We start from the raw sequence: 16,892 nt of genomic DNA, 5'->3' as shown, positions 1-16,892 counted from the left end.
ATACTGTTTCTACTCACGGAGAATTTGAGCTTCCAAAGGCCAACAAAAATAAGGCAATGCACAAAGGGGTCCAGTTCACAGTACACTTTAAGAAAACCCATTCTACACACGGCATCATGGATCTGCAACTAGATGTGTTAACTACACCTGGAACAGAAACTATCAACTGCTGCCCAATCACAATCAGTCTTTAATTATCCCAAATTTAGGTTTGACATTTCATTTGGCCAAATATTAAATACTATATTTTAATATAATTAAATACATCCATACATTTGACTTCCATTCTGTACTCCACATTACATGCACATGATAACCCAATCATGGCTCATAAGGCATTATTATACAAGCTGCTTCTTGGACTGATTAATGCAACCGAGTGTTATTGATTAATGACTGAAGTCTCCCTTTCTACATTACGCATTGACAGGCTCACAGGATAAAATGGTCCTCAATAAACGTGACTAAAATAAAAGTATTGCCTAAATCAGAAAGGAATGGATTATTGTTGTGCATGTAACAATAGATTTAGCCATATTTCCTTTTTGCTCACAGCAAATCCCTCTGATCACAGACATGGAAAAGAAGAAATGTGAACCGCGATTGTTTAAGGAAAATAAAAAGGGAGGTAATGAAAAAAAAAAGTGTTGCTTTGTCTTTGTGTTCCATGGTGTTCCATTGTGATGTCGAGCCAAAAAGTCAGTTTGTTGTTAGGCTTGAATTAAGTCCATTGAGTGGTTATTAAAGGCAAATGGCAGCCGTCATTTCCTGGATCCTGCTGCTGATTTTTGGCCGAGCTCCCTGGCTCTCTCTGTGGCAGACTGCACAGCGCTCATAGTGGACGCCCTCACACCGCCCTGCTCCAGGGTGTGAAGCCCATAGATGGTTGTTCCACCTGGGGTACACACCTCCGAGCGGAGCTGCGCCGGATGCTTCCCGGACTCCCGTAACAATCTCCCAGCACCCTGCGACAGATGGAACAGAAACTAAATTAATGATGGTGGGTTCAAACACTGTGCTGGCATACAGAAAATGTAATACAATTTTAAAGAAAAGCATTCTAAGCAAAGATAAAATTGCACGTCACTACGGTGTAACTGACCAGAACAGTCTGGGATGCGATGCTGTGTGCCAGAGCACTTGGCATTCCCATTTTTACAGCTCCTTCTGCCAGCGCTTCAGCAAACAGATACACCTGCAGAGAGGGGTCACATGCATCAGAGTCAAAAGCTACACAGAGCGCTTCAAAAAACGTACTTTCATCACCACTCTTTAATTAGTGCAAAATAAACAATTCAATAAATATACCATAAGGCTGACAAAGTAGTGTCTTAAATATATTTAACATACTTTTCTGACCTTCCCTGAAATAGGTCATTCATCAAAGGGCCCATCACTGTTAGTATGATTCTCACAGAGGAGAAACATGTACTCCAAAATAGTTGGAACGCTGTGTAAAACGTAAAAAAAATGTTTGATCAAATACAGTATAGAGACAAAATATTTAATATTCAAACTGATAAACTTTGTTTTTTGTAAGTATATGCTCATTCTGAATTTGATGCCTGCAAAATGTTCCAAAAAAGTTGAAACGGGGGCAACAAAAGACTGGGAAAATTGTGGAATGCTAAAAAAAAAAAAAAACACCCGTTTGGACCATTCCACAGGTAAACAGGTAAACTGGTAACAGATTAAAGCATCATGACCGGGACAGGAAAACTGTCCTACCTTTCTTACTTCTTAAGTCCTTTCTTGCGGAACTGAGAAATCCACTTGAAAGGAGTAATACATAACAGGATTTCAGTACATGTTGTGACGGTCACCTGGCCCACCCACAGGGCATGCAGCTACCAGCTAGCAGCAACAGGCATGCTGGGCACATTATGTTTTTGATGACTAGTTAGCAAAGAAAAAAAAATAATATATATATATATATATATATATATATATAATAAATAACAATAAAATATTAGCTTTAGCTAATTTGATAAATACAGCAACATAGTTTGAGATTTCATGTCAAGGCATGGCTATTACTCCCCTTTAAATGCTCATGACCTTTGACCTCTGAGGCAACACTGAATTAAAAACCAACATGATCGTATAAAGGATATTACAACATGGACTTGGGAACACTTTGGAAAAACATTGTTGGTAAACACAGTTCATCACTGCATCTACAATTGCAAGTTAAGACTCACAAGGTGGAAAAGTGTGCTGTGGTCTGATGAGTCCACATTTCGGATTGTTTTTAGAAATCATAGATGTCACGTCTTCAGGGCTAAAAGAGAAAAGGATCATCCAAACTGCTACCAGCACAAAGTTCAAAAGACAGCATCTGTGATGGTGTGACTGTGTATTAGTGCCCATGGCATCATGGTTAACTTGCTCATCTATAAAGGCACCAGAATGCTGAAAGGTATATACAGGTTTTGGAGCAACATATGATGCCATCCACAGGACGTCTCTTTCAGGGACATCCCTGCTTACTCTAGCAAGACAATGCAAAGCAACACTCTGCAGGTGTTGCAGCTGTGTGGCTTTGTAGTTTAACAGTGCAGGTACTAGACTGAACTGTCTTCCAACGAAAATGTGTGGCACATAATGAAGCACAAAATACAACAACTGAGATCCCGGACTTTTGAGCAACTGAAGTTGTTCATCAAGCAAGAATGGGTAAAAAAAAAAAAAAAAGCACTTTTAAAACTTTAAAAAATAGTGTCCCAAGTTCCAAAATGCTCATAGTCAGTCAGTTTGAACATTAAATATCTCGTCTTTGTACTGTATTCAATTGAATATCTGTTGAAAAAGATTTGCAAATCCCTGATTCTGTTTTACACAGCCTGCCATTTTTTGGAATCAGAACTGTATCTGTTAAGAGTTGATATTTTGTTTCTGAGACTGACTGAATCTGTAATCCACTGAGGATACTAAGTATAGGCCAAAGCAAGGAGCTTGTGCTTCTGATAGGCAAGTATAAAGTTTTATCTGACTTTTAAGGTCTTTTTAGTTTTTTGTATTTTGTGTTTTAGCGTGTGAACCGTGTATACCATCTATAGAGATTCTATTTTTGTATTATGTAGAATGAGGAATAGGGGCTAAAAAATATTTTAACTACATGCTTGGATTTAGTTGCTGAAGAGGGCATTTTCAAGAAATAGACAGAGCCGTTCTGCCTATCATTATGGAGTTCAGAGCCTGCCTTTTGTTTTGTTTTTTTGTTTTTTTTTTTGTTTTTGCTAGGAGGAACTTACTTTTAACAGTAATTTGCCTTGGCCATAAAAGCAGATCTAGTATTCATTGTGATTTGTGAACTTTGTGAACTTTAAAGTCCCACAAAGGTGACATTCATGCTGTAGTGAAATGAGTTAAAACCAGTGTGAAGATGGAGGGAAAACAGAAATCTAAAACACTACAGCATGTTTTAAAAGAAAGTTTGTCGAATAACAGATTTCACTATTTTCTGTCATATTAACTTAATAATTAAATTACATGCCTGAATTATTTTATCAATCAACATTATCTTGTTTGTTTTGAGAAAGTCATATTACAATAGTCCTCAAGCAGTTAAACAGACTTCCTTCTAAACAAACCCCGCCATCTACGTTTGTAATACTCACAAAAGCAACTCCACTCCCACTCAGTCCAGTGTGGATATCGATCCAGGCCTCAGGTCCCTCCTCCACCAAACCACAGCGATGCAACAAGGAGCGAAGAAGCGCTCCATCCTCCTGTTTTGCATGGGATCCCCGTGCAAACAGGAGAGCCCCCTCCTGAACTAAACATGGCAGATTTGGCATCAGTCTGATGGCAACTGAATTCTCTGGCAGGAGCTTGGAATAGAAATAGGAAGAAAACATTATTCATCTTTAGATCACCAAAAAAAAAAAAAAAACACAATTTGCTTTGGAAAAACCATCACTCATGGGCTCTCACCTCCTCCAGTGTTGCCAGTGTTACACCCGCTGCAACAGACACGATAATGTGTCGGTCAGTGACGTGTGGCGAGATCTCATTGACAACTTGTGGAACCAGGTGAGGTTTGACTGCTACAAAGACCACATCTGATCCGCACACCACCTCTATGTTGGAATGTGTGACGGCGATCCCGAGCTCCTGAAAGCCAACAGAAGGGATGTTATTAACAAAAAAAAAAAAAAATGTCCACCTGCACATGGCAACACACAAAATCAGTCCTTGCTGCCAGGTGAAGAAGAATGAACAGCATACCTTTATCAGAACAGATCATTTGTGTGTCACATTCTTATTTTAACATTTATTCATATCATTAGTGTCAAGTCATTTTAACAGTCAAAACTCTATCCACTGAGCCACCAGGCACCCCAGGTTTTCAGGTTGTTTAACATTATTTTCTGTTAACTAATGTACACTTAAAACAAAAAATGTACTCACAAAATCACCTCTAATTTGAGGACACAAGCTGCTAATTTCTGCATGGGCATTAACAATTTATACCTTGAAATGATTACATGTGCACAAACATTGAAAACTGCAGGACATTGCAGCTACATAATAAGGTCAGCATTACAATGGACCAGTTTGCAGGATACTTATCCATTAACAATTAACCTGATCTTACAAACAGTAACCGTGATTCTTAGTAAAACTGCTCACTGCACTACAATCCAACCCATTCCTCTGAGAACCGACAAAAAAGTAGAAAAAGACGGAGGAAAACAGTACCTGAAAGCGTCCCATGTTCCTGGAGGACGGTGCACTCACTTTGACATTTACAGGAAGAACGTTTCCTTTAATGGGAACACAAAAGAGGCTGTTAACAGCTTTAATTAAAACCCCTCAGCTTCTGTTTCAATGTCTTTCTCCTGACTCACCAGACAAGATGCCCTTTGCGATGCCGAAGGCCATGTTCCCCGCACCAATAAAGCCAATCTTGAGCTGTGAGTCCATCTCAGGGTCCATTTTGATCTAAGGGACAGGAGAAATCAGATTTGAGTTGAAACATCAACACCATGGTACGTCAAAGTTTAACCACACACTAAAAGATAGGGTGTGAATCACAGGAACAACCTACAACTCAATACCATCATGACACATTTTCCATAGTGACAACGGTATCACATATTACCACGCACATACTGTACTACTGCAAGTGTTTAAAGCTGCAAAGATTAGTCAATTAATTGATTAGTTGATCAAGAGAATTATTCCGCAACTATTTTGATAATTTGATTATTATTATTATTTATTGTTTTAGTTACTTTTTAAGCAAATATGTTAAAAAGTCACTGGTTCCAGCTTCTCCAATGTCAGGATTTCATGCGTTTCTTTGTTGTGTCTGATATTAAAATTTGTGTCTTTGGGTTTTTGGTCTGTTGGTCAAATAAAACAAGTGATTAAAATACCTCACTATGGCAAGACAGAAATTATAACTGTCATTTTCAATATTTTCTGACAATTTATAGACAAAATGATGAATTTAGAAAATAATTGGCTACCTTGATAGTGGAAAGTAACTGTTAGTTGCAGCACTAAAGACAATCAATCATCTGTGATCAAAATATCTCTATAATTGAATCAAAAAACATTGCCTTAAAACTATATTTTCTTTCGTGTATTGAGGTGTTTCACTTTTTCCAAATTTTACAGACCGCTAAGACAAGATGTAACAGCATCCAGTCTTAGTTTTTCAACCGTAATGGCATGCCACTGTTCAATCATAAAATATCCCGTAATTCATTCTTAATTTTTTTTTAACTGCAGTTTAAAAAAATCTCCGGACCAGAAAAATATCTGAGGTAAAGGAGACATATCTGCTTCACTCTGACATTTAAATGTGTGCAAAACCACTTTAAAAGAAAACTGAAAAACAGCACTTTAACTGCACCCAGTGCATATGCTTACAACACTTCAGTGGATTTCACAAAAATTCACAAAATGAAGTATTGTGACACAGCCGTGCTACTGTGCTGTTTAACCTCCTGTAAAATGCGTACAGTAGGTTTGGGACTCTTGTATATCATGTAGCCAGAGGCCATTGGTGTCGATGCATCAGCACCGTATAGCAACAGAGAGATGCATTGAGATAGCAGACACTGTTAACATGCACACAACAAATCTGATTACTGCCAGAAATCAGATTAAGGAAAGAAATCAGATAACATGTAAAATCCTAGGTGACAGTTGGTCAGTAATCAGATTTCTCCCCCTCCCCCCATAACTGCAGCCACAGTGTAGTTTCCCTCCTGGGTCTTTTTGTCATGCAACTGCATCCTTAACCCAGATAAGAGTTTACAGGGCCCGCAAAGCTGGTTACTGCAGCAGAGATCAGTAAATCTGCCTCTACATTTGATTTTTCACTTGACCCGGTTACATGATGTTTCAGAAAAGAGCCAAAAGCAATCAGATATCTGAAATGCATATACAGTAAATAAAGACGAGGCATCAAGGTATCCGTATCTGTCAAATGACAGAAAATGTATCCGTAACTGCTCTGGTAGTTGATCATTTGTTTTGGTACAATCCCAAACATTTGTTCTAGCTGGTCAAATGTGAGGATGTTCTGTTTTTCTTTAGTTTGTATGATGCTTGAGAGGTTATGATGAGCACGTTCCTACACTTTTGCCACATTAAGGGTTCCCACGCCATGGTGAGTACAATCTATACATGGCTCAATGAAGTTTGAGAAGTCTCATGGTGTCAACAACACCCTGGACACCAAGATCGTCCTAAAGTCTGACCATGTGGAAGAGGAGACTCACATCCTTAATGTGGAGGGCTTTCTGCTTTACACCTATGGACCTTTGATCGACGTGCTGAACCAGCGTTACTTTATTTCCATCCCATATGAAGAATGCAAAAAGAGGAGGTGCTCTAGGAACCACACGGTGCCAGACCCCCCCCCCCCCGATGTATTTGAAACACAAGAACATCAAAATTTCAGGAAAATGAAATTTTGTCCATTTTCATGGACAAAATTTCTAAACCTTTCCATGAGCCATAATAAAGAAAAAAAAAACATATCCTACTTGCCTAAGATTTTTCAAAGATGTAAGATTCAAACTCAATTTAAACATCATTTTAGCAAGCTGACATACATGGATGGAGAGATGGAACAGAGGGAGAAGTAAACGTATGTGATGGTAAATAAAACATTGTCACACACTGACGCATATTTTCTATGTACGCCACAAACTTCAGAAAATAAATTTGCCATTTTGTTAAATTACATGGAAGGTTACCACGGAAGATTATTGTTATTATTTCATTACACACAACAAAATCCCATGAAATTTCTAAATCTTGTGATGATTTTCACTACATGCTTTTTCCAGGTTTTCCATGACTGTGGGAACCCTATATTTTAAGAGATTTAAAAGGAAACCATCGGGCAATGAAAGAATAAATGCCACAGACCAACAGACATTGCAATTTTTTTGCACCAGTGGATGGTCATATGTTGCTGCAGCAGTTTTATACTCAGTAAAAGTACATTAAATTGCCACTTTATTTGGTCCCAGGTCAGACTAATGCAGATGAAAACATCAGCCCTGCAATAAATCCTTCCTTCATCAAGGTTACAATATTCACTTTTTGTTTTGTTTCTTGAAATGGTGTTGATTCAACTTCATAGTCTTTTTAGAGGTTATAGTTTATGAATTCTCTTTTCAATTAAAGACTTTACAATTTTAGATTCAAGGATTTTTAAATGGCACTTGGGATTGCTTTGAACCAATGTATGTTGTATCTGTGTGTTGTGAATGTCTATGTGAAATGCTCAAACTGAAGACTTAATTTGTGCACAAGTTCTCTCTTGTAAAAGACACATCTCATTTTCAAAAACACTAGCTGTTTAACTACAAAGATAAAACAAAGCCATATCATGTCATACTGGGTTATGGGACGACAGAAAAAAAAGTGAAATTTTGTGAGGACATGCTAATTGATACATTGATGCATCAATATTTTGTTGTATAAAATTATTTAAGTTTTAAATACAAATTATGCTTTTTGTATCCTACTCGAATAATTAAATCTAAGATACATGTTGCTGCAATAAAAATAACTGAAGTGGAACTAAAATGTCATCTTATAGAGAACACAGATGTTTAAAAAATATATTTTCCTTAATGTGCAGTTGAAAAACTGTATTAATCTCAATGCATGTTACTCAAAATCAAGGAATATTGCAAAACAAATAAAATCACAATAACATTGTATCATGATCTAACTATTGTGACAATAATGTATGAGGGGGCCTCGGGTGATTCTTACCTATATTGCGTTATGGAAGTTTCCAATATTTATTCTACCCATACAGATATAAACAGGGTGGACAGAATATAAAAAACATCTCTCATTATAGCAAAGCGCAACACCAATACACGCTCCCAAATAACAATGAAGTCGAATTAACACCTCTGTAAAACATTATAACGGTCATTGATTTATTGCAGGACTTTTGTATTTGACCGCCTAAATTTTAGTCAGGTGCACCTTGTAAGTGAGTGTACATCAGTACAACCCATAGACATATTTACATTAGGGACACAGTTGGGTAATAAATGCATGCATCTAGACACACGGAGGAAATTAAATCACGGTTATAATCTAATGACAAGACTACATCGCATCCACGGTGTCACCCCTACAATTAAATCCAGGGTCTGGCTGGTATTGTCCGGGCAGGGCTGCGGCCAGTGCAGCATGGATGCTTCTCCATCCGAGTCTTCTGTCACCTCATCATTCCTGTCAGAGTTCACCCCAGATCCGACCAGAGGGTGTCTGGACTCCATGATAGCTATCATTGTCTTCTCGTACCGCCACCAGCCTTGTATTTTGGTCGGTGCAGGGGAGTTGGGTTCTCTCTTGCACTTGTAATACGCACTTTTGAGAAGTTTCCAGCGAAACTTCAATTGGTCCACAGATCTGTGATAGCCGGCCGCTGTCATCCTCCTGTGCGCCACCTTGAAGAGTTTGTTATTCCTCACTTTCCTCCCGTCTAAGCATTTCTTCATGTCCAGCTCCTTGAGAATTTCCAGAAACAACTCCGTCTCCTTCACGTCCCAGTTCTGCTTCTTGATGCCAGAGTCGTCCATTGTTGTAGCAACTAGCTAGCTCGGCGGCTAGTGAACGTTAGCCCACAATGTTCACACGGCTAGGTTGCTAATTAGGTGCTAGCATGTCTAGTGTGGCAGGTGCTGCTGCTAGTTTAAATCTTAGCCTACGGGTCGTAAAAAGCGTGCCGACAAAATGCTTTAAAATCCCGTATTTTAAAAACCACGATAGCAGAAAATCAGCCCTGCTGCTGCATCTAGCTAGGGATAGCTAGAAAATAATCCAGCACAGATTAGATTAGAAATACAATGCACGTGTTATTTGTTGACTGGACAACCATAAAATAACACGGAGTGACATAAACACGGTGTGAGGCGATGCTGTCAATAACATCGGCTAACGTTGGTGCTAGGAGATTTATTCACCTGATGTTTTTCAGATTTGCTGACGTCCGACGTAAAGTAAAACTCAAAGGGTGGTTTAATTAAAACTGTCTGTCAGGTCGGAAACACTCGGAGCGTCCACGAAACCAACCAGCGGAGTCCCAGTGAACTATCGGTGGGTTTGTTTTCAATCTCTTGTCCTACTGCACCAGGTGGGCGGCGACGTCGGCATCCTCGACTAGACATTCCAAACGAGTCCGCACAATATATCAACCCGTTTCACCCGTGAAATAAATCGAACACACCCAACGCCCGCCCCCCTCAAAAATGCGAGTAATGCCATTGGCTGTGTCAGTCCTTTAGGGCGGAGAGGTGCTGGACAAACAATTAGCTGTCATTTCGATCAGCTGTGAGAGGGAGACAGCACCAACAAGGTCTTTCAAAGTTGAACAGGTACTTGATTTAGCAAAATTTATTTTTTTACGTTTAATTATGCGTGCATTGAATGGCAAGTTAAATGTTTTTTTAAAATATATATAGTTATAGTTATATAGTTATTGTAATCGTATATATTGCTGTGACAAATTGGTGGTTTCAATGTGCTTAAATTCATTATTCAATAGTTAAATTAGTTCCCTTGTTTGTTCTTTTGCACGCCAAAGAAGGCATGAGTGAACAGACCAAAGAACTGAGTTAAAATAGCGTCCAGCTAGATTTAAATGTCTGTTTAAAACAGACATATTAAAACGTTTCCATTTTTGACACAAACGTTGTCGCGTCTTTTCCTCATCAACGCAGTGTACTGCAGAAATGAGGATGTTAATCTTGCATAGATCATGGTAGAGAGATGGAGCATCAGTGCAGCTCAGCAGACATGCCTGGGCAAGCCTCAGTGTGGTACTAATAATTCAAACATACATGAAAAAATGAATGAAAGTTTGAATTATTGCGTCATGGATACAGTTATGGCCACCGTGCATGATTTTCCAGGACTCAATAAATGTATATAGGACAGAAAAGGAAGAAGAATGCATGTACATTTTCAGTCAATCAAACATAGGCTACTTGCATGTTTTTGTCGCCATCTAGCGACATACTTGATAAAAGTAAGTAAAGGGAAGCAGGAGTTACACACTGAAACGGTCAGATATGTTGTAGAGAATGTCAAACATTGAATTGCTACACATCTTTGTTTTTTATGATCATTTTGTCTTTTTGCAGTTGATTTGAGTGTCTTTGGGGGTGCTTTATGTGTCTTTTAAGTTGTTTTCTGTCTCGTGGTTGTTTTGCATTTCTCTGTAGTCATCTTGTTTTCCATCTCCTTGTAGCTCTTTTGTGTCTCTGTAGAGTTGCTCTATGTTTCTTTGCCATAATTTCCTTTCTGAGTCCTTTCTGGGTTGGCATGTCTCTTTGGGTGACATTTTATAGGTGAAGACCTGGGGGCCACTGAAACTTTGGGGCCCCAGGTCGTGTGTGGTAAACCCATTTAGTAATTCGTGCATGATCAAGTTTGTGCTCTGGTCCAGACATGGCTCGTTTCCTGATCCATCACCTGAATTTCCTGCTGATCAGCATGCTGGCCTGTCAGTGTCCTGCAGTCAGCGGGCTGTTTGAGTGGCTGAAGGGGACGGCTGCACCTCCAGCAGCGGCACCAGCTCCTCCGCCTGCAGCAGAAGTTCCAGCACTTCTTGCAAACGATGCTCAGTTCGAGATGGCTACTGCAGATGAGAAGTTTTTGGCCGAGGCAAAGCAAATGGAGCTCAGCCCATTAGACAGCTGTCATTACAGGGTAAAACAAAATTCAGGGCTTTTCAGTCTTTGGTTCAGCTTCTTAGAGTCAGGGGTTTTTTTGTGTTTGCGTGATGTACGGCTGCAACTAACCAATCATTTTTAGTAATTAACTAATCTAACAACTGTCCTTGATCGATCAATCAAATAGTTAATAAAATATCAGAGAATAATAAAATTCTCATCACAATTTCCTAAAAAAAAAAAAAAAAAAAAAAAACTAAGGCTATGTCTTCCAGTTGCTTGTTTCGACTGACCAACAGTCCAAAACCCAAAACAGTTCAATTTGCGAAATAGAGAAAAGCAGAAAATCTTCACATTTCAAATATTGGAACCAGCGAATGTTTTGGATTTTTCCTAATTTTGTGGTAGATCTTTTTAAATAATGACAAACTGAGATCTGGCATGAGATGTTTTGAGACTAAAAATGCAATAACATTCCAGAAAAGGTAAGAAACACCGCTGTGAAGACTTGCCCCTTTTACATATTTTCATCAAATGGTTGCAGTCTTCACAGCTTTGTTTGCCATAGCATGGTCCCAGCAGCACTGGTACACTTCCACTGGTTTGTCTCTGACATCTGCATAAAGCCATGTGCTGTGTTACAGGTGGTCGCTCGGCTGAAGGCGAGCTGTGAAAGCCTCCCAGAGGAGCAGCTTGCAAAGCTCGGAGTCGTGCTGTTTAACTGTCAGGCAGAGATCGAGGGGCGCCAGACCTTTCCATGTACAGAGGAAATGGTAAAATAATAAAGTTGTGATAAAGGGGTTCAAAAGATGAGTGTGTGTGGTGTGAATGGAGCTGTTTTAATCACATTTTGGTGTTCCAGACTATAAAAGAGTGTACAGCCGACATGGATTCAGACACATGGAATGCTTACCACATCGTGAGCAACAGAGCACGCTCCGTTTGCTACGCAACTCGCCAGCAGCTCTTCCGGCGCAGAGCTGAGCACACTGTCAACGCTCTCATCTCCACAGCCACAAGCCAACTCAGTGCAATGAAGGACCTGAAGGTAGACCTCACTTTACCTTTTACCTTCATGTGCACAGAGCAGGTTGATTGAGCTCTGATGGTGGTGTTTTCTGACAGGAGGGCCAGCTGGAACTGAAGGAACTGACCGCAGCCTCCTTGGACAAGCTGCTGCACGGTCACAGTGCTCTGCAGTCCCAACAGGACAAACTGTATGAGGGCCAGGAGCACATGGAGACTTCACTGAGGGACAACCTGGAGCGCCTGGGCCAGGAGAAAGCCCTCATCGCCTCTGGACAGGAACTGGTAGCGCAGCTCATTCAGGGCATTACAAAGAGAATGGGTGAGAGCATACACAAGTATTTATTTCATAAATACACTAGTTCATGAGAAAATGTAAACAGAAATGTTTAAATATGTACCATGTTTAACACTTTGAAACCTGGATTGACGTCTTGAATGCAGCATATTTCTTGTGCCGCAGTCCAACACCTTTCACAAGCATTTTAACTTTTATGAAGGGGGAAAATTGGGTTGATTTGTTTACAAAACATAGTAAAAAAGGAAATAAGACAATTGGCATGAAACGTCCTGCAAACTGCAAAAAAAAGTGTAAAAGATGACAAAAATTACCTGAAAATTAGCTTCAAAAAGAAAGAAAAACAATACAAAATTAACAACTTGGGGGGGGTGTCAGAAATATGATATAACTTATAATTATATATTTACAATTAGTCTACAGGAAAAAAACATTTATATTTTTTGTATTAGTACTTTTTTCATGGAATTTTCTTTTTGTTCTTTAACTTTTTTGTGCTACTTTCAAATAATTTTCTTGTTACTTTTTGGTTATTTCATGCTAATTTTCAGGTATTTCTTGTGAAGTTGCTCATTACTCTCTTTCAGGTTTCAAAGGGTTAAATTTGTTCCAAATCCAATTGAAATCTTTTCATCAATTTTTCAGTATTAATCTAATGACAGAGAAAGTAAAGTTCAAGGGACTGTTCAACCTAAAATCAAAAATACATGTTTTCCGTCTCACCTGTAGTGCTATTAATCAGTCCAGATTGTTTTGGTGTGACTTGCAGAGTGTTGACGAATTGGTTGGCACTCGACTGCTCAAAGCACCTGAAAAAATAAATTTTAAAAACTCAACAGCAACGTCTCTTTCCAGGAATCATGACGTGGTCACTTAAGATAATTCCTACTTTGTTGTCAGCAGTTTCTTTCTACCAAACTATACTCACCAGCAGTAACGCTGCTCAGAAGGAAGCGTGCATCTACTCATGGCTGAGAGGCTTGTGCTCATGGCAGAGCGAGACGTCAACATTAATGGCGTCCTCCTCAGATGAGCTGTAATATCAGCTAACTCAGTGGTGCTAGGTGAGTTAGAGGTAGATGCACAGTTCCTGCTGGCTGTGGGTAAATAAAATACTGAGCTATAATTCGCATTCGTAGTTAGAGAAAAAAACACTCCGTGTAAATTCAGCTATGTCACATCATTTAGCATGAAGTGCTGTTTATCACCTCCTGCCTGGCTTTCTGTTTCCCCTTTAGAGAATGTGAGCGAGCATCTGCAGATCCAGGGCTCAGAGGTGCAGGACAGCCACAAGGCGATCGTTAAGGACCTCGCAGATGTCAGACACCAAGCTCAGGACATCCACCAAAAGATTGGTAATCAAAACGGAGCATCACAATGTCACCTTTTTCAAACTTGTTTTTAAAATCAGTGCAGCATTTGATTTTTATTTACCTTCCTCTGTGGCTAATCAGACCACAGTATGATGGAGTTTCTGCAGTACCAGGACCAGACCTCACAGTACTACACTGACCTCATGAACAAACTGGAGCGCATGAACAGCACCCTGGGAGCCACACTGCACTTCCTGGATAACATGCAGAGCCGGATTGAGGAGAGGCTGCACATGATCCAGGGCTACCTGGGCTGGGCAGGTGAGACATTACACTCTCAGTGCAGTGACCAAGTACAAAGTACATCCACATTTGTCATGCTATACTACAAATTATTTTCTTCGTTTGTTTTTTTTAGTTTAGACATCTGTAATGACCAGTGGAAAAATACAACGAACACTGAGGTGAAATGATTAATTGATCAACAGAAAATTAATCACCTAAGTGTTTCAAATTGGCCCAAAAATTTGACTTTTCAACTAAGGGTTGACCAATATTGGTACTTCAGGGCTGCTACCGATTATTAGTAGTTCATGAGATCAATAACCAGTGTGTGGCACTGATATGCATTAACAATAAAAAATGAAAAACTTTCTGTCAATGTTTAGAATTTGGAATATGACAAACTGCAGCACCAAAACTTTGTATGAATGCATTTGGGAATTTTTTAATCAAAATTGAAACCTTCAACATCATATGCAGCAAGTTCCCAGGAACTTTAATGGTAAAAATCAGTGAAAATTAAAAAAAAAAAAAACAACAAAAAACCTAAGGTTTTACAAAGTAAAAGTTCTGCCCATGCTGACACGTTCTTTGCTCTTTTTGATTAACAAATTTTGTAAAACGCTGATACAGATAATCATGAAAACGCCAAATGTTGGCTTTAATTATCGTCCAGGCTGATTATATGTCGACCCCTATCTTTAACTGTTTTAGTTGCACATAAAAACCCAAGACCTAACCGTGTGGTAACAGACCCCACATTCAACGTTTAGGATGATTAAACCAGCCAAATATCATTCTCTGCAGTATGAGATGCCAAAAACCACCAAAATATGGTCAAGATTTGACTGTTTTATCTGATGTCCTTTGTGTTTCTTGTGATTACAGGTTTGAGCCTGACAGCCATGTGGACATGTGTTGCACATACCAGCTACTTTGTCCTGTGCGCAGTCCTGCTGACGTTCCTGCGCTGCCCAGGTTTCTCTCGAGCCATGCTGCTGCTCACCGTGCCTCTTAATGCAGTGGCCGAGGTCAACCAGCAGCCGGCGCTGGATCTCACCGGCCTCACCCTGCTGCTGCTCATTCTCTCTCTGGGTACAAACCTACAACAGCTCATTCAACACAGAAACTATGCTGCACTTTTCCCATGTATTTGTCATAATGTTTTTGTCATACACGCAGGTCACTGGGTTTTGAATCAGTTGTGGGCCTACTTCAAAATGAGAGGAAAACCAGCCGCTCCGCTGCCACTGGCCCCATGTGAAATAGTGGAGCCAATGACGCAGTCAGTCCCATCCTGCCAATCATATCCACCATCCTCTACACCACAGAAGTGAGTCTGCAGAGTTCATTATTTACTTCCTATTAAAACTAAACTGCTCTATTATTTTCTCAATGTATTATCAAAAAAATATTAAAAATGCTTTGTAGAATTTCCCAGAACCCAAGGTGACATCTCCAAAATGTCTTGTCTTGTCTGCCCAACAGTCCAAAGATATTAGATTTGCATTGATATAAGGAGAAAACAGAAAATACTTGTAGGTATGGCATTTTCGCTTTAAATGACTCAAACCATTAATTATCAAAGTATTGGCTGATTAATTTTGTTGATCAACTAATCAGTTCTCAAATAATTTCAGCTCTGACACCTCTTTTTTTTATTCTTACCATCTTCAGATGAACTGTTGAACTGTGTTGACGCAGATCCAGATTGAAACTTCTAAACAAATTGTGATCATTAAAACAAATTTTAACAATTATGCTACAATGCCCAAGATAAGTGCTCTTATTTCTCTGTTGTTTGTTAATTTGATGAAATTCCTAATTCTTTTTGACCCCAGAGATGAAAGTGATGGCCTCATGGAGCAAGACGACCTGTTGAATCAGGACAGCTTCATTTTAGGTTTGAAATATATACTTAAAAATATTTCCCTTAAACAGGTGACACCTTAATAGAATGAGTTACTCATATTTGCTCTCACGGGTTTATTTTTGTGCAGGTAACCTTGGCGTGTCCGCAGTGTCCCCCCCTCAGAGGAAGCCAATATATGAGTCCAGGTTTACTCCGATTATCAAAACCCCCAGTCACTCCACTCCCAGGCTTCTGCCACAGCCAGTTCTTTCTGCGGTGAGCAAATCTACTGAATGTTATTTAGTGAATAATGACTAAAAATCTGTTTTCATTTCCTTATTTACTCTTAAAAGGTGCCATTTTAAATGTTGTGGTTTTATTTTATAGGCTCTCCTTGCTGATATGCCCCCAAGGAACCTGGGAGGTGTTTTTGATGCCGTGAACGACTCCCATGATTTTATGAGCGACTCTCGCAGTGCGAGTCCGACCCCATCAGTAGTCAGCAACAGGTCAGGTTTCAGACTTTCTGATCACACCAATGCAATATACATAAAAACTCAAGTATGTTATGAAAAAATGTTTTGATTAGACCTTTTTTCAGCTGTTGCTGCTTCTTAAAAAAAAAATCATCTTTTTCCTCTCTCCATGTTTCCTGGCAGCTCTCTATCAGGCCGTCAGCTGTGCAATGGTATCACAAAAACAGGGAAGGCCTGTAAGAAGAGAGCCGTGCCGGGACAGGAGTACTGCAGAGTCCATGAAGCAGGGCTCACCTCCTATGTTGTTACATGAGCTTTCAGCTTTTTTAAGACTACAAATGTTTAAAATATTTTTTTTTATAGCCATGTTTTTAACTGTTCATTTTTAAGTAAATCCATGTTTTGTGTATTCAGAGCTATTTTTGTTTGCTTGAGAGCTTTCTCTGCAAAAAACTATCATCAACTGTTGTTGTG

General features: G+C 39.4%; 2 protein-coding genes across 2 annotated transcripts; one reads left to right on the top strand and one right to left on the bottom strand.

Annotated features, from left to right (window-relative positions):
- Window positions 1–170: 170 nt before the first annotated feature.
- On the bottom strand, window positions 171–9,446 carry pycr3 (pyrroline-5-carboxylate reductase 3). Its single transcript, XM_042484204.1, has 7 exons — window positions 8,631–9,446; window positions 4,854–4,947; window positions 4,705–4,769; window positions 3,937–4,116; window positions 3,621–3,833; window positions 1,103–1,195; window positions 171–965 (listed from the first exon to the last, which is right to left on the bottom strand). Exons 1-7 carry the CDS (start codon window positions 9,075–9,077, stop codon window positions 762–764), a joined length of 1,296 nt encoding a protein of 431 aa, XP_042340138.1. The 5' UTR covers window positions 9,078–9,446; the 3' UTR covers window positions 171–761.
- Window positions 9,447–9,800: 354 nt separating this feature from the next.
- On the top strand, window positions 9,801–16,854 carry bmb (brambleberry). Its single transcript, XM_042483746.1, has 13 exons — window positions 9,801–9,872; window positions 10,946–11,208; window positions 11,816–11,944; window positions 12,034–12,219; window positions 12,297–12,519; window positions 13,734–13,850; window positions 13,950–14,129; window positions 14,979–15,185; window positions 15,273–15,423; window positions 15,932–15,993; window positions 16,091–16,218; window positions 16,330–16,451; window positions 16,602–16,854. Exons 2-13 carry the CDS (start codon window positions 10,948–10,950, stop codon window positions 16,729–16,731), a joined length of 1,896 nt encoding a protein of 631 aa, XP_042339680.1. The 5' UTR covers window positions 9,801–9,872; window positions 10,946–10,947; the 3' UTR covers window positions 16,732–16,854.
- The last annotated feature ends 38 nt before the right edge of the window (window positions 16,855–16,892 follow it).

This window comes from Plectropomus leopardus, chromosome 3, assembly GCF_008729295.1.
Source record: "Plectropomus leopardus isolate mb chromosome 3, YSFRI_Pleo_2.0, whole genome shotgun sequence".
Lineage (NCBI taxonomy): Eukaryota > Metazoa > Chordata > Actinopteri > Perciformes > Serranidae > Plectropomus > Plectropomus leopardus.
Note: the sequence above shows the minus strand (reverse complement) of the source record. Positions and strands in the feature narration are given on the sequence as shown.